General features: G+C 46.2%; 1 protein-coding gene across 8 annotated transcripts in view; it reads right to left on the bottom strand.

Annotated features, from left to right (window-relative positions):
* Positions 1-24,727, bottom strand: part of ADAM23 (ADAM metallopeptidase domain 23) — a gene marked incomplete at its 3' end in the record, with an annotated part of 76,020 nt that overhangs the window by 34,814 nt on the left and 16,479 nt on the right. For all 8 annotated transcript variants that reach the window (XM_081016590.1, XM_081016592.1, XM_081016588.1 and 5 more), the window contains exons 5-13: positions 22,845-22,927; positions 19,887-19,950; positions 18,766-18,838; positions 15,995-16,068; positions 14,263-14,328; positions 13,197-13,268; positions 3,590-3,756; positions 3,104-3,188; positions 146-236 (exon numbers count right to left, since the gene is read on the bottom strand). In XM_081016590.1, the coding sequence (XP_080872716.1) occupies positions 146-236; positions 3,104-3,188; positions 3,590-3,756; positions 13,197-13,268; positions 14,263-14,328; positions 15,995-16,068; positions 18,766-18,838; positions 19,887-19,950; positions 22,845-22,927 (775 nt within the window). The remainder of the gene's footprint in view (positions 1-145; positions 237-3,103; positions 3,189-3,589; positions 3,757-13,196; positions 13,269-14,262; positions 14,329-15,994; positions 16,069-18,765; positions 18,839-19,886; positions 19,951-22,844; positions 22,928-24,727) is intronic.

Raw genomic sequence — 24,727 nt, 5'->3', positions numbered from 1 at the left:
AAGGTCTGAGGGACAGTGGACCGGCCCCCTCCTGAAAAAGTTTGCTGACCCCTGTTTATACATAATAAAAAGTCCAAAATATGTAGAAGTTTTACGAATTCAATTTGTACATAAAAACAAAAGAGATTGTATGCCAAATACCTACTTGGTTTTCTGGCCCCTGGCTCCCACTGTATTCCTAAATTCTGAGCCAGACTTTGGGATAGTTCTTGTGCCATCGCCCAGGGTAGGCCATACTGTTGGAAAAGGAGATTCAGGTAGAGAGCACACCAAAGTGCTATCAATTATTGCAATTTCTAGGAGAAAGTGTTTGCTTAACTAGTTATTCTGTATGGAATTCAGACCCTAAAACAGTGGAAACATCTCACTAATCCGAATTATTTCCAAGTGTGTTTAGGATTGTATCCTCAAACTCTTCACTACATGTACACTTAAACAGTAGGAACACCTGCTTCTGGAAATGAAAAATGTATGTTTGGGTCCAGTTTTATTAGTGACACCTCCAAAAGATAGCAAATAATTATTTTCACAAAATGAATACAAGAGTCTAAAAAATAACAGCAATGTTGACACACAGTATGATAAGATATTTTGGAGCTGGTCCATTCATATAAGTAAAACCAGCTTAAGGCTATAGTGCAGAGAAGGGATGTGGAAACATATGTTTAGGCATTGTAAATCCCCACTTCACTGTCTTGCATAAAGCCTCAACTCTCTGCACCCTTTTGTCCCATTCTGCATGCAAAAATATGATTTTCCCCATCTTTTGCTCATGTAGTGAATTATACATTTAACTGTTTTTGCACTGTTCCTAACACTTACAGTCTTCATTACACTTTAAAGAATCGTACTCTACATTTCCCCCCCTTTTTTTACAAGTAGACAGCCTTTTATGAAGTAGATAACTCTCTACTTGTTAAAATAGATATCCTGGTACATTCTCTTTTGTTCAGAGAATGGCCCTTTGCATAACTAAAGGGTTGGTCAAGTACTGTGCAGGTGATTTGTTGCCATGGCAGCTAATGGCCAGAGATTTCACTTGGAAGCAGTAATGTCAGTATAACATATGCTACATAGTTACCTTGTGAATAACTTTTATTTATGCAGCCCTCAATAACTCACCACAAAAACTGACATCATCTAGGATAGGGAGATTCATTATTGTGTGCGAGAATACCCCAAATTCATGCATAAATAAAACTCCAGACCACAGCTTTCCAAACCGTGTGTCGCAACGCATTAGTGTGTCAGCTGCAGTGTGTAGGTGTTCCCTATGCTCCTCAGGTTTGCTAGTAAAACTGAAACTGTATTGTGAAGAACGCGGGTGGCGCTATGGGTTAAACCACAGAGCCTAGGGCTTGCCGATCAGAAGGTCGTGGTTCGAATCCCCACAACGGGGTGATCTCCCGTTGCTCGGTCCCAGCTCCTGCCAACCTAGCAGTTCAAAAGCACGTCAAAGTGCAAGTAGATAAATAGGTACCGCTCCGGCGGGAAGGTAAACGGCGTTTCCGTGTGCTGCTCTGGTTCGCCAGAAGCGGCTTAGTCATGCTGGCCACATGACCTGCAAGCTGTACACCAGCTTCCTCGGCCAATAAAGCGAGATGAGCGCTGCAACCCCAGAGTCGGTCACGACTGGACCTAATGGTCAGGGGTCCCTTTACCCTTTACCTTCACTGTATTGTGAAATGATGCATGTCTAAATGATGCATGCCACCAACATGAAAAGTTTGGAAAGCTTTGCTCTAGACAATTTTCCTGACATCTACAATATCTGAAGGGTTACAAGTTGGCAACTCTCAACTTCAGCCCTAGCCAGAATGCACAATGACGGGGTGTTGGGAGTGTAGCTCAACAACATCTCTGGTTCTACAGGTCCCCCACCTTTGGCGTAGAGCTTTCAAAAAACAGCAACAAATTTTGTATGTGCAGAGGACTCTTTTAAGGTTATTTCACACTTAGTTGCAGGCCAACCAAAGTATCTTTCGATTTCCAACTGCAGTCAAACGACACTTCGACGCAACCATTTGGGTGCACTGACTTGAAGAAATCAAAACAGAAACGTGCGGTTCCGTTCAATGGAGGCAATAAGGAAATGGAAGGATGGACACCTCATTTCCATGGATTCATCCTATTCGCTGCAGGCCTTCCCCCAAGCTACCTGAAAGGCTGCTTATTAGGTTTGGGGGATCCCCCCCCAGAACAATATGGGATATAACACAGAGGGCTCCAGCACATAGGGCAGAAACAGCTAAAACAGGTACGACGCCTTGCATGAGAAGAAGTGTTTACCTAATGCCTCAATGGCCATTTTGATTCCAATATGAGGAATCTAGGAGACAGCATGGTCCAAAAGGCCTAACGCATTAGAGAAATTCTAATTCCGGAATCTTTCTTAAAACCTAAGTTCCAAGCACAACAACCGATACAGTGGTACCTCGGGTTACATACACCTCAGGTTACATACGCTTCGGGTTACAGATTCCGCTAACCCAGAAACAGAACTTAAGAACTTTGCTTCAGGATGAGAACAGAAATCGTACGGCAGTGGCACAGCAGCAGTGGGAGGCCCCATTAGCTAAAGTGGTGCTTCAGGTTAAGAACAGTTTCAGGTTAAGAACGGACCTCTGGAACGAATTAAGTACATAACCAGAGGTACCACTGTATTGAACTAATTGACAGAAATCAAGGCTTACAGTTTTGCAAATATCCACAACACAGACTTTACCCAAAGCATGCCACTTTATCAGTAGTGTAGTGGACCCTTAAATGTTTGAAGATTTCCTTTCTTTTTTTCTAATGAATAGCATTATAAAGAGAACTAATTCACCTCTCATAGAGGGTTTGTCACGTGTACCTCACGGTGAGATATGGCTGCCTTCAGCCTGTATTCAAGTGTTCTATGCTAAGCTGACACTAGAATAAAAGGTCAAATTATTTTCAGTCGACTGCATTTCAGGCTTGAGACTTTCAGGAATATCTATGAAAAAAATCCGAAATTTTTGAACATATGATGAGAAGCACCGTTTAAAAAGAAGAAATATGTTGAGGGAATTATTTCATAAATTTTTCCTTCCTCACAAGACCTCCAAAAGAGAAATGTTACCTCATTTACTCCAACACCTCTAGACACAGAACAAATTCCTCCAAAATAGCTCAGGCTGCTTCTTTTGTAATGAAATGTCACATTCCTGAAGAACAAGATAAATGAAGCAATATTAAAAAGCGTTATCTCCCATATATATGATGCCCTACAAATATCTTCTTATTTGTCACATGTAAATTAATAGGAATTTCATTTCCATTACGGCCCTAGCAAGAAATGTCAAAGTCCAAGCCTGGATTTTTTCCCCATGCAAAGAATGTGTTTTACTGGTGAACTACAGTGGCTTCTCCTCTTTCAGACAACAATAAGGAGAGGATAAAATGATTCCACTGCATTCTGTATTTTTTTAAAAAATTATAATCATAAAATAGCTAAAAGAAGCAGCATTTAAGATATACCTATGAGATATAAATAAGCAGACAGAACTAGAAAAAGAGGCCTTCAGGAAAGAGAGACCATGTACCAAACAGAGCTTGCGCTACATACGAGAGAAGGTGTACAGCATCCGCACGCTGCTTGATGAAATTCTGTCGATATTTGGAAAAATCATGAAGCATCTGTCTTGGGTCAGGGTGGACATTTATACGATCTCTGTCCGACCAGGTTTCAACAGCAACCAAAACAACCCTGGTATTCAGCTGCTCCTTGTAAATCTGTGGGCAGATACAGGACAGGCACAGGAGTAGAACACTGGGTCAAAACGTGCACAGTTAGCCAGTCAGAGTCAGTGGAAGGACAAAAGGGGTAAAGCAGGAGGGAAAGATTGGAATACAATTAGCCAATACACCTCCAGTCTCCTTTAAAAGAATCAACATTGCACTAAATTCAACACTGCAAATGATTACGTAGAGTCATCTTATTTACTGCACTAGTTCTTCATCTTTCACCAACCCTAAGCTTGGGAAGTACTGAGCATAAGACTTGCAAAGTACCGTATTTTTCACTCTATAGGATGCACCGGACCATAGGACGCACCGGATCATAGGAGGGGGAGAACAGGGGGGAAAAAATTCTCCCCCTCTCTGCTCAGCGCCCCTTTAGCGAAGCGGCAGAAGAAACAGAGCCCCTTCCATTTCTCCTCCCGCTTCACTGAAGGGGAGCTGCGCAGAGAGGGAAAACTGTGCAGTGCCTCTCCAGCGAAGCGAAGCCTGGAGATCGGTGTGCACCGACCCCTCTCGCTCTCCAGGCTTCAGGCGGCTATCCGCAAGCCTTTGGAGCACGGTGGGAACTCCTGCTGCGCTCCGAAAGCTTGCAGATAGCTGCCTGAAGCTCCCGGAGCACAGCGGGCGTTCCCTGCCCTCCGGGGGCTTCAGAGAAAGCAACGTGAAGCCTCCGGAGTGCGGGGGGAGCTCTCCCTCTGCGCTTCGGAGGCTTTGCGTTGCTATCGCTGAAGCCAAGGAGCCTGCATTCGCTCCACAGGATGCACACACATTTCCCCTTCATTTAAAAATACAGTGGTGCCTCGCAAGACGAAAAGAATCCGTTCCGCGAGTCTCTTCGTCTTGCGGTTTTTTCATCTTGCGAAGCAAGCCCATTAGCAGTTTAGCGGATTAGCGCTATTAGCGGCTTAGCCGGCTTAGCGGATCAGCTGATAAGCGGCTTAGCGGATCAGCTGATAAGCGGCTTAGTGGCTTAACGGATCAGCTGTTAAGCGGCTTAGCGGATCAGCTGATAAGCGGCTTAGCGGATCAGCTGATAAGCGGCTTAGCGGATCAGCTGATAAGCGGCTTAGAGGCTTAGAGGCTTGGGGAAAAGGGGGGGGAAAGAAAAAAACCCCGCAGGAACTCGCAAGACATTTTCGTCTTGCGAAGCAAGCCCATAGGAAATTCGTTTTGCGAAGCACCTCCAAAACGGAAAACCCTTTCGTCTAGCGGGTTTTCCGTCTTGCGAGGCATTCGTCTTGCGGGGCACCACTGTACGGTACTTTGTGCAGCGCTTCTCAAATGCCTGACAACTAGCTGATCCCTGAGCGTGGGGATTGCAAAGCACTTTCTGCAGTGCTTCTGAAGCACTGGTTGCAAGGCACTTGGGAAGTGCTGCAGAAGAGGCTTTGAAGGCACTGCCAATTGGTAGTATCCTTTGGGCACAACCCCTTACTTGCCCCTCAGATGACATCAGATGCAGGGAAGGTAGACACGGGTTGGCGCAAGCATTCTTGTGAGCCCAATGAGTGGGTGCTGGCTGGCCCAAATAGGTCTGTGGGCTGGAGGTTCCCTAACTGATTTAGTTCCTACAGTATGATGTGGGACATGCTGTGTAAAGCCCCACAGCTCACTTCGGGAAGAGGCGGAGGAAGAGGAGTGCAACTATATGCTGCTCAAGCCGGAATCCTTCCTTGGCTCAGCAGAGTGCTCGCTAAGCTCTGATACAAACAACAAGGGAAAGTTCAGTGAGATTGGACGTTCAGAGCTTGGAAAGTTCAGGGGAGCGGGAGCACAGCAATATTCCTTCCTACAAGTCCAACACTATTGCCTGCCGTACAAATCTGGAAGCTGCCCTAACCCTGAGGTGTATTGCAGAGGAATAATGTAGAATGCAATATATAGTAGTCTGTGCACCACCACGGCATCCCAACCTTTCCCAACTCTACTGAAAATCTGCCCCTGGTTAAGGGATGAGGGGCAAAGAGGAAACTGCTCTGTGTACGTTCAAGGGTGCAGACGTAAAGTATTTGTCCTGGAATCCTATCTTTGTCTGTGGGTACATTTAAAAATAAGATTTTACTTTAGTGTGCCATTTAATTTCATAAACTTATCCAGTTAGTCGGGGTGGAATTCTGGAGGAGGCCCAGCCTACCTAATTATTAATATCATGGGGTCTCACAGCATTTAACCTTAAGTTTAACAGAAGACCATAACAATATTTAGAAAATTATGTTAATCAAGGTATTATATACACAGACACCATTATTACAGTAGGCTCCACATCACTTCAGGTTTGTTGTCGCATGTTTCTTTGGATTGTGTCTTGGCCCGGGTGATTTAACTGGGCATGATGTGTTGATGTCTCATATAACTTTTGGTGACCTACTTATTGAACTGAATTGGTCTTGGGTGGCAACTTCTAAATGCCCGCTGAAAACTTTTTGTCAGGGAACTGCCATCGGAAGGAAGGGAGAGGAAAGGGCTCACACAGGTTGGGAGAGACTCAGCAGCTGAAGAGGGAACCAGTAGGGGGAGAGGAGCTGAGCTGAGGGAAAGTGAGCTGGAGGGATGGCTCAGAGACACTTCCAGCGAAAACAGTGGGGAGGTTTCAGGACCTCCTGTAGGGACACCCACTCCTCGCCGGAAACTGTCACGCAGAGAGTCCAGAAGACGTGTTTCCGTTAAGGAGCTTTTATGTTGGAAGCGATTCCGAAAGCAACCACTGTCGGAATCTGCTAGTGACTAGAGGAGCCATGTCTGAGGGGCTCCGTCACAGACAGAGGTTTGTGGACTTGAACAAACTCTGAGGGGATACGATTTTACGCACAAGCAGCTCATCATCCCATCACAGCATTCCGACAGTCTTTGAAAGCAGCTTGTGCAGGAGAAGGCATCATGAGCAACCCAGCCGGAACCGGAGAAGCAGGAGCTGGAGCGGGTCCAAGCCTGGAAGAAAGGTACCGGGTGTTGGAGGTCCAGCTAGCGCTGCAGACGGCGAGGCTTGAGGAGAGGAGGGCTCAGGATGCAGACAAAAAGGGGAAAGCCACCCAGCTCGCCAGAAAGGTACCAGGATTGGTGCAGAAGTTTGGGGGGGAGCCCAAAGACTATCATGGCTTTCGGACAGAGATGCAATATGCCCTCAATCTGCAGTTTGATGAATTCCCTGACGAGGAATCACGAGTGGCTTTCGTGATTGGGCATCTTGAAAAGGGGGCGAGAGACTGGGTTAGACCCCTGATGGCAGCGAATAGTGACGTCCTAAAGGACACGATGAAGTTCTTTCGCGCCATGGATCTGATGTTTTCCAGCGATATTGAACAGGGAGTGGTGCGCAGACAGTTAATGACTTGCAAACAGGGGAGCCGATCTGTCCGTGAGTACTGGACTGAGTTCACCATGTTGATCCATAAATTGGGGTGGGATCTATCGGCGGAACCCATTCAAATGCTCTTTGAAGAAGGGCTTTCTTTGGCTGTGAAAGACGAACTTTCCCGGGCGCCCAGGGCGGAGTCTATGGACCAGCTGACCAAATCAGCGCTGACCATAGGAGCGCGCCAGGAGGCGAGAGCATTGGAGAGGCGGGAAGGGAAGGGGGAACGTTGGAAGGAGTTCCGCATTCCAGACATTCCAGAGCCAACTTTCCCGCCGGCAGAGCCGATGGAAATCGGAACAGCGCGCGCGCGCGCAGTTTCAAAGCCCAGTGAGGGGGGAAAGAAGGAGGGAAAAGGCGCCCGGAAATGCTATCTCTGCCAACAGCCAGGTCACTTTGCCAGAGTCTGCCCCCAGAGGAAGGAATGGCAAGGGATGGTAGGAGCTGTGGAGGGAAGAGAGGAAGAAATACCGGAGCAAGTAAAAGCCAACGCCTGGCTGCCACCGTCGGGGCACAGCAGCCAGGCCAAAGAGCAGTGAAAGTGCCTACGCCAGAACCTCCTAAACCCGCCCTAGTGATAGAAGTGGCGCTAGAGCTGCCAAACGGACACCCTCTAAAGATAAAGGCGCTGTTGGACTCAGGCAGCTCCTGCAATTTCATGAGCAAAGAGTTTGCAGCTGAACACCAGATACAGACGATCCCTTTAAGCAACCCCCTGCAGGTGACCACGATCGATGGCAGGGAGCTGTTGGGAGGAGAAGTCAGCTTGCAGACCGTCCCAATGATAATGAAGGTGGCAAGGCACACCGAACTGATAGCGTTTAATGTGGCCACCTTGGGAGGAGCTCCCATTATATTGGGGATGAGCTGGCTAGCGTTACATGATCCGCTGGTGGGCTGGCATCAGAGAGTGGTTTATTTTGGTTCAGCACATTGCTTAGAACACTGCAAAGAGGGAAAGGGTTTGGCAGGGGCCCAAGCCACCCTAGCAGGGACTGAAGTAACGGAGAACGTGAAGGTACCACGACAATACGCAGATCTCCGCGACGTCTTCAGCGAAAGGGAAGCTGACCAACTACCCCCGCATAGACCCTTTGACTGCCAAATCAATTTACTCCCTGGGGCACAGCTCCCTGTAGGCAAGCTGTACGCCATGTCAGACAGAGAGATGCAGGAGCTAAGAGAGTTCATTGACAAGAACCTGAAGAGAGGGTTCATCAGAGAGTCCAGGGCGGTGGGGGGCAGCCCAGTGTTTTTTGTGGATAAAAAAAACACGAACAAGCCGAGGCTGGTGTGTGACTTCAGGGCCTTAAATGCAGTGTCAGAACCAGTGGCCTTCCCTATGCCCAGGATTGACGACATTTTGACAAGGTGCGGAAGGGAAAGATTTTCACAAAGCTGGACCTAAGGGGGGCGTACAACCTGATACGAATAAGGAAGGGGGATGAATGGAAAACCACCATGTTCACCCCTTTAGGGGCATTTGAATATTTAGTTATGCCCTTCGGCCTACAAGCAGGCTCCGCATGCTTTCAATCGTTTATGAACCACGTCCTGGGGCCTTTGCTTTACAAGAATTGTGTGGCCTTCTTAGACGACGTGTTGGTGTATTCTGAGAATGAGGAGCAGCATGTGAGAGACGTCAGAGAAGTGTTGAGCAGGCTGCAAGCCAATCAGCTGTGGGTGAAACTGGAGAAGTGTCAGTTTCATACCAAGGAGGTGGAATTCCTGGGGTATCGCCTGTCAGACAAGGGATTGGCCATGGATCCCGGCAAGGTCCAGGCGGTGCTGGAATGGAAAACACCCAAAACAAGGAAGGATGTGCAGAGGTTCCTAGGATTTGGGAACTTCTATCGTAAGTTCATCCGAAACTTTGCCCACCTGACGGCGCCCATTACGGACTGTCTCAGCAGTAAGAAGAAGTTCGTTTGGACTGAGGAGGCGGAGCGAGCATTTGAGGAACTAAAAAGGGCCTTCGCCTCGGAACAACAACTCCTGCATGTGGATTTACAAAAACCGATGAGAGTGGAAACTGACGCATCAGACAGAGCGATTGGGGCGGTGCTTCTGCAGCCAGGGAAGGAGGAGTCAGAGTGGAGACCGTGTGCCTTTTTTTCGCGAAAGCTGAACAAATCCGAGAGGAACTACACGGTGTATGACCGAGAACTACTAGCCATTCATGAGGCGTTCCGGAGATGGAGGCACCTGCTAATTGGCGCACAACATAAGGTGCAAGTGTGCACTGACCACAAGAACCTAGAGTATTGGAGGACGGCACGAGTGCTCAACCAACGGCAAGTGAGATGGGCCCAGGAGTTCTCCAAATTTAACTTTGAGATTTGTTACGTGCCAGGCCCAGAGAACATTAGGGCGGACGCTCTCTCACGCAAACCTGAATATTTGGAGGGGGAGGGAGCACCCGAAGAGAGACATGTCATTCCAGAGGACCGCTGGGTGTGTGGGGCGGCATTGGTGGGACAAAGAGAACTGGTAGAGGAAACAGAGAATGATGAATACGCCCAGAATAAGCTCAGAGGTCTTAGGGGTGAGGGAGAGGAACCAGGGGGTTTCGAGGAAAGAAATGGAGCTTTGTATTACAAAGGGGCACTGTATATCCCTGAAGGAGACTTAAGGGGGAGGGTACTCAAGCAGTTGCATGACAGCCCCACGGCGGGGCATTTTGGACAACACAAAACCATGTGGTTGGTCACCAGGGAATTTTGGTGGCCTAAGGTGAGGGAAGATGTACGTGAGTATGTAAGAGGGTGCGAGCAATGCCAGCGAGCCAAAGGGGAAAGGCGGGCGCCGGCGGGGCTATTAGAACCCTTACCAACCCCAGAACGACCTTGGGAGGCAGTGTCGATAGATTTTATGACTGATCTGCCGAAGTCCAAAGGGAAAACAGCCATCATGGTGGTGGTAGACCTACTAACAAAGATGTGCCACTTTGTAGCCTGCTCGCATGTAGTCGCGGCGGAAGAGACAGCGAAGTTATTTGTAGAACACATTTTTAGGTTGCACGGGGTGCCATTGAGGGTGGTCTCAGACCGAGGAAAACAATTTACTTCCAGGTTCTGGAGGAAGCTCATGAGCTTACTGCAGGTGGAGGTCAACTTTTCGACTGCCCGGCACCCTGAAACCAACGGGCAGGCGGAAAGAGCAAACGGTGTCCTCCAGCAATACCTGAGGTGTTATGTCAATGACAGAGAGAATGACTGGGTAGAAAAGTTGGCGCTGGCGGAATTTGCCTACAACAATGCCGAGAATGTGTCCACAGGGATGAGCCCCTTCTTGGCTAATTATGGGTGTCATCCCAGGGCTTTCCCAGGGGGAGAAGGGGAGAGATGGAGCGTCCCGGCAGCCGAGCATTTTGTAGAAGAAATGGAAGCAATCCATCGTCAGCTCCAACTCAACTTAGAAAGGGCGAAGGAAGAATACAAGAGGCAGGCAGACAAGAACCGAAGGGAAGGTGAAACCATAAGGGTGGGAGATAGGGTGTGGCTGTCAACCCAAGGGTTGCCGTTCAAAGGAGGTTGTAAGAAATTAAGACCCAGGAGATTGGGTCCCTTTGAGGTCATTCAACAGGTCAACCCAGTGGCTTTCAGGCTCCGGTTACCCAACCACATGAAACTGCACCCAGTATTTCACAGGTCGTTACTGTCACCGTACGAGGGGGGACGAGAAGGGATGGCCACTCGGGGACCGGTCATAGAAGAAAGAGAATGCAGCAGCCATGTGGCAGAAATCCTCGACGCCAGGTGGAAGGGGGATCAGGTGGAGTATTTGGTAGCGTGGGAAGGAGAACCGGAGTCAGAAAACACTTGGGTAATGGCCGAAGATATCAATGACGAGGTATTGATAGAAACGTTCCATCAAAGGTTCCCAAGGAAACCTCAGCCTGTGGAGAGGTTCCGGAGGGAATACTTTGGGACCACCGATGAGGAGGAGGAGTTGGAAGGATTCCCGGACTCGGAAGGGGAAGGGGAGATGGACTCTGAGGAGGAGGAGTACTTCGAGACCAGGAACCGCAACAGGTGGAGAGAAGTGTTCGAGACATCGGAAGATGAAGGAAGTTCATTCCGGGGTTTTGCCTCCTCACCGCCCGTAGAGGAGGGGGCGAGAGGGGGTGAAGGGGGCCCTGGAGGGGAGGTGGATGTCAGGGAACTGCCATCGGAAGGAAGGGAGAGGAAAGGGCTCACACAGGTTGGGAGAGACTCAGCAGCTGAAGAGGGAACCAGTAGGGGGAGAGGAGCTGAGCTGAGGGAAAGTGAGCTGGAGGGATGGCTCAGAGACACTTCCAGCGAAAACAGTGGGGAGGTTTCAGGACCTCCTGTAGGGACACCCACTCCTCGCCGGAAACTGTCACGCAGAGAGTCCAGAAGACGTGTTTCCGTTAAGGAGCTTTTATGTTGGAAGCGATTCCGAAAGCAACCACTGTCGGAATCTGCTAGTGACTAGAGGAGCCATGTCTGAGGGGCTCCGTCACAGACAGAGGTTTGTGGACTTGAACAAACTCTGAGGGGATACGATTTTACGCACAAGCAGCTCATCATCCCATCACACTTTTCTATTCTGCCATTAAGAGTACTGTATTTTTCCATGTATAAGACAACCTTTTTCTGATTTTTTTTGTGATAAATTGAGGGTTGTCTTATATGCTAAGTAAGCAAGGGCTGGTGCTGTGGTGGTAGCAGGGAAATGGAGAGGAGGCTGCTTACCCGCTCTTCCAGGCTTAGGAAGAGTATTTGGTGAGTGCCAGTATGCACTGGCTCCTGGTGGAGTACAGGGTCAGATTTAAGGTGCTGGTTTTGACCTAGCCCTTCACGGCCTAGGACCCTCGTACCTACGGGACCGCCTCTCCCGGTAGAGCCTCAAGGTCCATAAATAGCAACACCCTAGAGGTCCCGGGCCCTAAGGAAATTAGATTAGCTTCAACCAGAGCCAGGGCCTTTTTAACACTGGCTCCGGCCTGGTGGAACGCTCTGCCTCATGAGACCAGGTCCCTGAAGGATCTGATTTCTTTCCGCAGAGCCTGTAAGACAGAGTTGTTCCGCCTGGCCTTTGGCTTGGAGCCAATTTGATTCCCTCCCCCTCTTTCTTTTTTCTTTTTCCTTTCTCTTCCAGTGATGAGGCTGCATTTTAATATTTTAATGTTTCAATATTTTAATGTTGTATTTTAATCTTGTTTTTAAGTTGTATTCATTCAACTTGTTTATATTATTGCTTGTTAGCTGCCCTGAGCCCGGCCTTGGCTGGGGAGGGCTGGGTATAAATAAAAATTATTATTATTATTATTATTATTATTATTATGCAGTGTATTACAGCACCAGTTCCGTCAGCCAGAGCAGGGGATCGTCGAAAAGCTGCTCAACAGCTCAGTGAACTTACAAAAGAAGCTCAACAACTGTTGAGGGTTTCCAAAAATAGGGGTCGCCTTATACATGAGGTTGTGTTATACACGGAAAAATATGGTACATCCCCCACAATGGTCTTTTGATGTTTCGTTTTTAATTTGTTTCTGCTTTTAACTTTTTGTAATTTTATTGTTCGGTTCTGGTTTTACCGTATATTGTTGTAAACCGATGTTTTTTGGTTTAATGATACAGCAGGATGTAAATAAAATGAGAACTAAAAAGTCACAAGTGGAAACTGCAGCAAAATGCTGCAGCATGGAGCGCTTCCGCTCATTATTCCATTTGGCCTGCATAAACCTTTTCCAGGATACTTTATTACATTCTCCTTTCCTAGTTTTTAGTTGTAGCCTCCCCACCACCACACACCCAGTCAGTCAGAGTTCTGTGAACGCTAATCATACCTAGTCCTCACTGTTTTGGGGTATTTGATAGCCCCACCCAGCCCAATTTTTAATATTGGAGATCTACAGAGGTTCCTCCAGGCGTACTGATAACTCCCTTTTGGCTACATAAGGATTAGTAGGATTGCCACTGGTATATACTGGTTCGTGCTCCCAAGGTTGTGCAAGTTTACATCCTCTATCACCACTATTTTCATCCCAACGTCTGCAAAGTCAAATGTTGAATCATGAGGCATTAATTGTACCAATTATTGCAATACTTACAGCATCCACAAGATTTACCACAGATTTCGCGAAGTTGTTCGTGTAAGCATGGGACGATCGGTGCTTTTTAAACTAGAAGAAAAATTTTAAATCATAATTTGATCAAGAGGTGTGCCTCCTGGCAATGCAAAGAACAAACAGCGGCTCTGCTAATCAGTGTTTTCCTCTTGAACTGCTAACATTTATGGAATTCACAAGCATTTGTGTCATGAAGAAAAGGGGGAGAACTACTATAAAATAGTTAACTGCAACAACTTTCCCCCATCAGTTTCACGTTGAAAATATATTTGATTCCTGGAGCTAGTGGTCCCATGTCTCCTTTGCATTTGCTCTCAATTCCGCCTTTAAGTGCAACAATACTATTGCGAGGCTGTGAATCAGACTATCAAAACAGATTTATATATTACTTGGAAAAAATTATATACCACTTAATCACAAAACTATATAACCTGTGTACATAATAAAATTATTGATAAAAGCAGCTATTATTCACAGTACGGTGAAAAAACAAGTATACATACTAAAACACAGATAAAATTAGTAAAATGTTTAAAACGGAACATGATAACTAAATTATGTAGGCCTTAAGGGGTAGGGAACATTTTTGGCTTCACAGGCCAGATCCTTATCAGGATCAGTCTCAGGTGCCAAATTTGATGGGTGGTCAGGGCCAGGGCAATCTGAACATAAATCAGAAAGGTGACAATTTATCCTATTTTCCTTGGGCTAAGATGTATATTTTTAGAACCAACAATATTCTTGTGATTGTAATTTGTTTTAAACTATTTTTAATGCTGCATTTTCAATTGTTCTGAGCCACCTAGAGTCTTAAGGCGAAGGATGGGTAATAAATGAAGATAACAACAGCAAAACATTGGATTTATCATTTATCATCATTTATCATTTCTTTCCTACCCTCCTCCTGAAAGGTAGGATTTCAGTAACTGTAATAAATACAGGAAGTTGTATCAGTAAATAACATTTGCAGCAGACAATAAGTGTAAAAAAGAGGGCATATTGTAACTAAATTAGATAACAATAGAATTAATTAATACAGCCAGCTTACCATTTTATAGTCATTAACAATCATGAGCTCCAAGTATTTCATTTCTTCAAATATGCCACGGGAAACCTGAAGGATTTTAAAAGCTATAGTTGGATTTTTTAAAATGAATTTAGGGTTGCTTTATCAATTGCCATGCAATGCTGTTCTGTGGACCTAAACCTGATTCAACTGAAACCTCTCAAGGGTTTAGGATTATATATTTTAATGACAGCATTTCTTACTATAATATATTCATTTCATTGGCATGTTTGTTCTTCTGATCTGTTCCATGGCCATTTTACAAATCATATCCATTGGAGTGGAGCTTAAACTTTATTACAAAGTCCCAAGCTTAGTCCCTGGCATCTTCAGTCAATAATACCTAAGGCAGTGGGCAGTGGTTGCTGGTGCTCATTGGGACTAGTAAGGGGGAAAGGCAGAGGGGCCAATAGTTAGTGGAGGCAGAACAAATGACTGGCAGAGCCAACCGATTCTAGCTTTGTCCCTATCCTTCCCCCTGCTACAAGAGCAACACCTAGGCTATCGGGCTGGTTGCAGGTAAAAGGGCAGGCAAGTGGTAGCTGAAGGGCAGGTTAATGGGGCATTGCCCTAACAGAGCAGCTTCCACTGTTAAGAGCTGGGAAAGAGCTCTGCCTGGAATCAGATACCAGTCAGGGTAGTACTGTTGATCTGACATTCATAAGGCATAAGGCAGTTTCATGTGTTTAGTCATTACTGCCTGGCAGTGCAAAACAGGGGTCTTCAACATGGCATCCGCACATGCCAGTGTGCCCACCAGTACATTCAGTGGCACCCAGTGGAAGGTATCTTCTCAAAAATACACATTACACAAGAGGCTGCTCTTCCTGCTCAGTTTCTGTTTGCTCTGGCTCGGCCTCTCCTACACTGAACACCCCTCCCTTCAACATACCAACACTACACTGGATGTCTGGATTAGACACCCACCTTCCCTTCTGCTCTGATCATGTGGGAGGTGCAGAAAAGGTGCACGAAAGCTTCCTTCTGTGAGCATGTGCAGTAGAGGCTGATGTGGGTGCCTTTTCACCCACTGATGGGAGAGGCCAATGGGAGGTGCATGGCCACACCATTTTGTGGTCCTATCTTTTTTCTGCTCTTACAGACGTAGCAGCCATTTTGTGCTATGCCATTTTGAGACTGGTGGCACGATCTTAAAACTTCAATGCACCTGTTGGTCTCCCCAAAATTGGCAACCCCTGGTGTAAAAGGCTCTAATTCTATATTAAGATTAAAATCTAAAACATACATTCCAGCAGCAAATGGTGATTTAGCTAACTCAGTCCTTGAATTTATCCCAAATCCTGAGCAAACTACTACTTAAAGAGGAGTGCTTGCAGTATTTCAGGATGAAATTATAATTTTCTTCATTCTTTACACCAGCTTTTTGTGACCATTTCATGCTATCATTAGTGATTTGCATAACAATTCAATTTGATCTCTGTACGCACACCTCCTTTTCTTTTGCATCTTTCAAACTTGTTTACTTATTTCTGGGTTTTTCTGAACCCACAAAAATATGCAATTATACAGACTGTACACTGGGTCTCTTCAATCTTTACTGGTAGGAAACAGCAAATCATCAATTTGAGTGCAGCTATATATCCAATGTTAGATAATTTTAGCTTCTGCCTCTTTTCTCTTATGCCAGGAACACAGAAGAAATACACTTATTTGAAAATTGTGTGATTGACACAGCATTAATGATAACACTCACAGCTCTCCTCCTTCTTTTCCGTCTTAGCCATTGCAACTCGGACAGGAAGGGCCACTCAGAAGTAGAGTCATAATCTATGGAAGAAAAAAACAATAGCAAAGAAGTTTCAGCTTCATGGGATATTACCTGCAGCTTTATCAAATTGGCCAATAAATCAATTTCCTGTGCGTCTAACAGTTTGTGTCTCCTTTCCACCCCTGCACTGGCGCTTCTTCTGTTTCTCCTCTCTGATAGACTCCATCCTTTGTTTTCCCCAAGATCTGGTAACCTAGAGGTCTATTTCAAATCCACCCTTCTTAGCCATGTTGTGCAAGTAAACTGTGGTGCTTCTTGAAGAAATGGGCTCCCTAGATCTATATTTTTTTCTGGCCTTCAGTGCAAAGCTGGCCTTACCACTACTGCTGTCTCAAATTGCAATTGCAGGGGTCATATGTAGGGAGCAGCAGATTAGCTTACAAAATCAGCTGTGCTGTCCCCCAAATTCTCTATCTTCACCCTTTTAAAAAGGGCTAAAAACCTGTCTATTTAGACATGATTTTTGTTGTTTAATGTGCTTAGCTGAAAACTTTATTTACTGCTGTTTACCAAAATTCTCAGACACAGTTTCTCCATGTAGATCTTTCACCTTGGAACCACTGAACGGCCTCCTTAATCCTATCCCTGGTGTTCATGACTACCCAAAATTACACACTGATTCACACTACCAGTGCTTCATCAGTTGTGGCATCAGAGGACACAGAGTCCAACTAACTAGAAATCAAAAAGGGACAGATTCCTTCAGAGAATCAATATGCGTGGCACTACCAGAATCAGAGAATAATTTACTACTGGGGTTTAACTACTGCACCCCGACCAAAAAATTATATAGATAAAAAAGCTACACATTTGGAAATGCAACAGTTCCATGAGCACTGGCAAAAATATTTTAAACAACTGGAACATGATTTCCTCATCTGTAGATGCCAATGAAATCCTAACATTTTCACCAATAAGGTAAATATCAGGTTGTCACTAAAAATGATTATTATTTTTTGAAAAAGAAAAACGGATATTTTAAGAAAGGAAGATCATCAACCATATTGCTTATGTCTACCTAGTTCTGCGGAACACAGGTGGCGCTGTGGGTTAAACCACAGAGCCTAGGACTTGCCGATCAGAAGGCCGGCGGTTCGAATCCCCGCGACAGGGTGAGCTCCCGTTGCTCAGTCCCTGCTCCTGCCAACCTAGCAGTTCGAAAGCATGTCAAAGTGCAAGTAGATAAATAGGTACTGCTCTGGCGGGAAGGTAAACGGCGTTTCCGTGCGCTGCTCTGGTTCGTCAGAAGCGGCTTAGTCATGCTGGCCACATGACCTGGAAGCTGTACGCCGGCTCCCTCGGACAATAAAGTGAAATGAGCGCCGCAACCCCAGAGTCGGCCACGACTGGACCTAATGGTCAGGGGTCCCTTTACCTTTACCTAGTTCTGCAGGGAAATTGAGCATGTTGGTCTCATTCAGGCAGAGCTAGCCCACCCATAAGGCAGGGTGAGGCAGCTGTGTCTGGTGGCACCCCTCCAAGACATCATCCACTTTCTGTTGCCCAGCTGGTTTCCCCGAATCTTGGGGCAGAGAGGGACTGGTGGCAAAGCTCTGTGGAACACCTCCCCTCCTGCTGAGTTGGCAAAAGGGGGTTGCTCCGCCACCCAGTTTTGCAGCCAAGCCAGGGAGGGGGGAATCTCCCCTTCTGCCCAGCAGGGACAAAAGTTCTTGTGGCATTTGCCTGCCCCCCATCATGGGGGTGGCAACGAGGTGTTTCCCCTAAGGTGCTGAAACCCCTCAGGTCACCCCTGCCTCCAGGCATTCTTCAGAAGTGTGGGAGAATAATGCATGGAGAGCGAGCAGAAGCATATTCACCAGACCCACCCTCCAAGTCCCCATCTCCACCGACTCCACCTTTGCTCATTCAGAAGGAAGGACCGAAAGGAGAGTTTTCACATGTTTGGCTAAACATGCTTATAATCACCCCCACAATCAGGAACCCTGGTTACATGAGGCTCTTAACCACAGGAAGGATTCTAAGTGTGTTCGCCAAATGTGCAAAGGATCCCTCTTCAGATCTTCTGCTCAATATGCCACACTCAGGGTTGGAAACAGTAAGGATGGAGACACTGATGGAAACAGGCGCAGTCCTGCTCCACCTCCGCATTTTATTTCTGCACACGTTCAAAGAACATCCGAAGATGTTTCTAATGCTGCAGCATTCAAATACAGACAACCACCAATTGTTTCAGCCCTTGTAATAGTAGTAGAAATAATAATAATAATAATAATAATAATAATAATAATAATAATAATAATTTATTTATACCCCGCCCATCTGGCTGAGTTTCCCCAGCCACTCTGGGTGGCTTCCAATCAAGTGTTAAAAACAATACAGCATTAAACATTAAAAACTTCCCTAAACTTCCTTTCTGTTACAGCAGAAAGTTAAATGATTTATAACTGACAAAGTCGTTGTACAGTGGTACCTCAGGTTAAGTACTTAATTCGTTCCGGAGGTCCGTACTTAACCTGAAACTGTTCTTAACCTGAAGCACCACTTTAGCTAATGGGGCCTCCTGCTGCTGCCGCCACGCCGCCGGAGCACGATTTCTGTTCTCATCCTGAAGCAAAGTTCTAAACCTGAAGCACTATTTCTGGGTTAGCAGAGTCTGTAACCTGAAGCGTATGTAACCTGAGGTACCACTGTATAGCATTAAATATCACTGCAACAGGGTATCAAAAGTCCCATACCAAGGTCTTCCAATTGCTTGGAAGTATTTGTTCCCAGCGTCCTCTGGATGACATGTGGTCTCCCTGTACTTCTCTGTAACGAAAGAGAAAAACAGGTCTGTCATTCATGGGACAAATTCAAGGTCAAGACACTCTAATTTATGGAATATTGTTCATGGGTATGAAGCTCCGCCCTTTAAATTCACTAATATTGCAACAACAATTAATCCAAATGTGCAAAGCCACACTACGTGATATAGTGAGGAATTCAATGTCATGCCATTATTATTGTTCTGTCTGGCAAGCAGCAATGCTTGTGCTGATGAAACAATCTCCCCTCTCCTTCCGTCATGGACTTAGCTAGATGCAGAGGAGTGGGGGGGGGGAGGCACCAGCTGGGGAACCCTTAAAAGAACCCCCAGGGGAAGAAGGCTCAGAGCCAGCAGACTGGAGGTGGGATGACAGTAAGCAGTTAGATGGAGAAGACTGGGAGGAGGAAGTTTCGGAAGCTGAAGAGGAAACAGGGTTTAGTGAGCAGGAAGACGCTGGGGCAGAGAGCCTCACATGCATCTGTATCTATTTTCCACACCACATCTTCAGATACAAGGGAATAGTCCTGATCCTCTGAAGTTTGCCTAAAGTCTATCTACTGAATCAGAGTTTCCCTGAAGCTGGAAGCCTTCAAGGGAAAAGGGGAAACTGCAATTCCATCTACACATATAGTAGTACCCATTGGTAGTTAAGATTTTGAAATGCTCAGATTTAAAGTTATATTTCAGCTTACAAAAGAAAGGGGTGGGGAAACAAAAATGGGGAAGGCAATTATTTGCTTGCTTAAATTTCAACCTGATAAACAAAAATGGACACATATATGACTGAAGATCAGAAACATCTTGCCAGCAATCAGCGGGAGAATCCAGGTTTTAGAGACTTTTGTCATCTAAATGCAATGGCATTCATATTCATAGACTATGAAGACTATTCTTTAAATAAGGTAATGAATATTCAAATATAGCAAACAAAGTCAGTTGTACATAAATCAGATTGCAAACATATTACTAACCTACAAAATTCTTATCTTCTATTCAAGCCTATCAGTTAACAAACCAAAACAACACCTACATAGCTCAGTATTAACTTACCGTACTGTGAGTCAATTCCAAAGGTTCTATCAAATATAGGTAATAACTATCTTCAAACATACCACTAGAATATAAGAAAAAACATAGATTTAAGATAATCAAGTCAAGGAAGCTATACCAGAGTAGGCATTTACAGAATCATCAGTACTGTTTCAGACTGGAATATCTGAGTACAGTGCCCATCAATTTATTTAATATAGTTATAAGACTGTTTAGGGCAAACACTCCCAAAGAGGCTTCCAAAACCATTAAGCAATATATAAAACATAATCTTAAAACCAGAAAAAAATGAATAGTGATAACCATCAATAACATTAAAATAACATAATAAATAAATAAAAAATTAAAAAATTGTCCAGTAGCACCTTAGAGACCAACTAACTTTGTTCTGGGTATAAACATTTGTGTGCATGCACACTTCTTCAGATACACTGAAACAAAAGTCACCAGACCCTTATATATACAGTGGCACCTCTGGATGCGAACGGGATCCGTTCCAGAGCCCCGTTCGCATCCTGAAGCAAATGCAACCCGAGTCTGCGCGTGTTGCGATTTACCGCTTCCGCGCATGACGTCATTTTGAGTGTCTGCGCATGCGCGAGCGGCGAAACCCGGAAGTAATGCGCTCTGTTACTTCCGGGTCGCCGCGGAGCGCAACCCAAAAATGCTTAACCTAAAGCTACTTCAACCCGAGGTATGACTGTAGTGGGAGGGTTTATATACTGAAAACTATGGAAAGACCTGGTCTGAATATTGGATTCTTGTCTCATTACACATGCTAAAGCTGTTTCTGGTCATCTGCATACTACCCTTGCTTTTTCCTGTAGGACTAATTGCAGTCATTAACAGTCGTCAACAGGTTTACTATACCCATTCGGTCAATCACCCATCTCCTACTACCTTCCTGAGAAAAACCCCACCCCACCCTACCACTATATATAAGGGTCTGGTGACTTCTGTTTCAGTGTATCTGAAGAAGTGTGCATGCACACGAAAGCTTACACCCAGAACAAACCTAGCTGGTCTCTAAGGTGCTACCCGACTATTTTTTAATTTTTTATTTCGTCTGTGTCAGACCAACACGGCTACCTTCCTGAAATTAAAATAACACTCAGCTCTGCAGAACCACAGAATCAGAAACATAGTTAAAAATATATGTATCTAGGAAGATCCCTGTAGTTCATCCAGGCATTCACATCAGCTGCTCACCTTTGACTGAACTGGAAATAAATCTGAGGCTTCCCAAATAACCCCTTCCTGGCCACCCACCCTGCGCACCTTCTCTGCGAGCCTCTCACCTTCCTCCACAATTCCTTAAAACATTCACTGACTGTGAGGTGGCCGCAGAAGCATCAGAGGGGCTCATCAGGAGAGGGAGACTTCCCCACCTCCCCACCATCCCATCCTGTAACTATGTTGCAACTATACAGGGCCATCTTAAGCATATCCGGCGCCGTGGTGCAAAGATCCCTCCGGCGACCCCCCTCCCCCCGAGTTGCTGACCTTTTTTGGGGGGGGCTAAAGTTTTTTTAGGAAAGGCTGCTCCCGCCCTCACGCTGTTGCCCCGTGCTGCTCACGCGTGGCTGGGCATCGGCTCCCACGGTGGGATCATGGTGTGGGGCTGGGCAGCCGGGCATGATGGGGGTGGCACGGGAGGCAGGCGGGGTTCTCGTCTGGGCAGAGACAGGCGAAGTGAACTGGGCCGTCCGTGTCGATGCAGCGGAGAAGCACGCTCACTCAGTTGCAATCTCGCCGTCCTTGCTTGGGGAGGAAGGGGGGGAGGAGAAAGCGTGGGAGGGGATGGACAGGGGAAGGAAATGCGGTTCGTGTGAAGGAGTGCAGAGGTGGTGGGGGCAGCGGGAGGAGGCAGGCTCTGTGCATGGGGTGGAGAAGCCGGGGAAGGAGGGAGGGGCGCTGGGGGCAGCAGTTGCAGCGTGTAGCCTTGAGCGCGGGGATCTTTTGGAGTGGACAGGGAGAAGCGGTGATAGAGTCACGTTTATTATGAACAGAGCTTGGGATGCAACCGAGGAGGTGGTGTGTCGCAGAGCCAGCGGAGAGAGCTCCGGTGTGATGGCCTGGGATTCAGACTTGGAGGCTGAACCTGAGGAATCCCAGCCTGCACAGGATTCCCCGCCTCCAAAACCAGCTGAGCCGGGGCTGGGGCATTAGCCTGAAGGGTCCTCACCTGTGCTGGATCCTCAGGTGCAGGCACCAACTGAGTCTGCTCTGGCTCCTGAGGTGATGGAGGACCCATTGCCTGCAGGTGCTCCACTCTCAGCCCCGTCAGGGGAAAGTGAGGTTGCCTCTGGGTCCGGTAACCCTCCAGCCTCTCCTGAGCTGCAGAGGCTCAGGGCAGAGAGGCGGAGGGAACTAAGTTCCCGCAGGAGGAGTGCTCACCTCCAGGCCAGGAGAGGCAAGTCACCTGTGGCCACCCTATGCCTCGGGGCAGATAAAAGCCAGCCAGCCCCAGTCCCAAGTTGTGGGAGCAACATTGTTGGTAGCCTGTTCCTGCCTGCACCCTGTCCTGCTTTTCTGCCGGAGCTCCTGACCTCACCCGACTCCCTGCCTTGGACCCGGCATCAGCTTTGACGGACTGCCTCCATACTGCACCCTCAACCTCGGACTGGACTCGGACCTCGCCTCACGGTTAACCCTCGGGACCAGCACATCTGGACTGCGGGAAAGCATCCAGAGCCTTCCCACCTCCGATGGGCGCTGGAGGCACGCAGGCACCAAGCCCCTGCTCCACCTCGCTTATCTCCCCACTCTCCCCTCCCCAGACTCTCCGCCTGGTGCCCTCCACTGCATGGTGCCCTGGCTCGCAGCACCACTACGCCCAATGGTAAAGACGTCCCTGCAACTACATAAACTAGCAAGATTCCTGAATTGCAGAGGGTTCGACTTGGGGTGCCTTCCACCTCTAAAGTTCTATGGTTCTGTGATAATACCAGTACTTACTGGAGTCCATTGCATGTTGAAAGCGCAGCTTTGGAGTTCTCGACACCTCTGATGTTCCCGTGATAGTAACAGTGTTCTCCTCCCTGAGGAATAAAATGGACAGCTTCATTTAAGGTTTTTGCAATTTGTTTATAAAAGGGTTAGCGTTCACCTGGACTGTATAAGGTAAGTGATCGCTTGGGTGTATGCATAAAGGCTATTCAGGGCAAAAAGCAAGTCTCCTTGAGTTCCAGCATTTTTTAAGGAAAGTACAAGAAGCACGTATTTCTCCTAAATAAAACAAACAAACAAAAAGCTACACTGAATTAAAGCTGCAGTTCTAAACAGATTCAGCTAAGATTCAGCTAAACTTTCCGCTCAGTGAGTAGGATTAGAATTTTTAAGAATTCAAACCTTTAACTAATGTTGCGAAGGAAAGTTCTTGAGGAATCATCAGTCCTATATTCTAATGAACTATAGACGTATCTGCTTCATTTATGATGTTTTAAGAGCCAAAATACCTACTAACATGTTTTTATTATAATAATCTATTGTTCTTTTAAAAGGAGAGCACAATATTTACAGAGAAGTTAAAAATACAGTCAGTTGACTGATAATCTAGGAGTCTGTGGTTTAAGGAGTGCTTTTTTTCTGGGGGGACGCATACCTCTATACACCTAAGAGATCTACAGCAAACCTTTTCAGAACTAAAATACCCAGCAGATGAAGTTAGACAACAGATCAACAGAGCCAGACTTATACCCAGAGAGAACTTGCTGCAAGACAGACCCAAGAAAGAAAATAACAGAACACCTCTAGTCATCACATACAGCTCCCAAGTTAAAACAGTACAACGCATCATCAGAGATCTACAACCTCTCCTGGACAATGACAGTTCTCTTTCTCAAGCTCTGGGAGGAAGACCTTTCATTGCCTACAGACAGCCACCCAATCTTAAACAACTCCTAACCCACAATAATACTACAACCAGACTTAACACGGACACTGGCACCAGAGCCTGCAATAAACCCAGATGCCAACTTTGCTGCCACATACACCCGGACAACACCATTACTGGCCCCAACAACATCACACATACCATCTCGGGACTATTCAATTGCTCATCATCTAACATTGTGTATGGCATCAAATGCCAACAGTGTCCTTCAGCTCTCTATATTGGACAAACAGGCCAAACCTTACGCCAAAGAATAAATGGACATAAATCTGACATCAAGAATCACAAAACAGAGAAACCAGTAGGAGAACACTTCAATCTCCCAGGACATTCTATACAAGATCTCAAAGTAGCTGTTTTACTACAAAGGAATTTCAGAAATAGACTGGAAAGAGAAGCTGCTGAATTGCAACTCATTACCAAACTTAAAACCATGGAGAGACCTGGTTTGAACAAAGACATTGGATTCTTATCCCATTATACATGACTAAGCCATTTCTCACCTTCTCACCCCTTGCCTTTTCCTGTAAGACCTATTACAGTCGTTAAGAGTCGTCAGCAGGCTCATCTCAGCTATCTGCCAATCTCCCATTCCCACCACCCTTCTGAGTAATACCCCTCCCCACCTTCTCACTATATAGAAGGATCTGGCAACTTCTGTTTCAGTGTATCTGAAGAAGTGTGCTTGCACACGAAAGCTCATACCAAGAACTAACTTAGTTGGTCTTAAAGGTGCTACTGGAAGAATTTTTTTTATTTTGACTATGGCAGACCAACACGGCTACCTATCTGTAACTCTATACATTTTGTGAATCTTCGTAGTATTGTCCATTTACTGTATTTATTTTTCCCGATTTGAACTATAAAATGGTGATTTCCTCAAGTCAAAATGAGAGTACCCATAAACGTTGGGGTTTTTTAGAAAAAAAGCACTGGATTTAAGTAA

Source organism: Podarcis pityusensis (assembly GCF_964106645.2).
Source record: "Podarcis pityusensis genome assembly, chromosome: 1".
Classification (NCBI taxonomy): Eukaryota; Metazoa; Chordata; class Lepidosauria; order Squamata; family Lacertidae; genus Podarcis; species Podarcis pityusensis.
The sequence above is the reverse complement of the archived record's forward strand: the minus strand, read 5'-3'. Positions and strand labels throughout refer to the sequence as shown.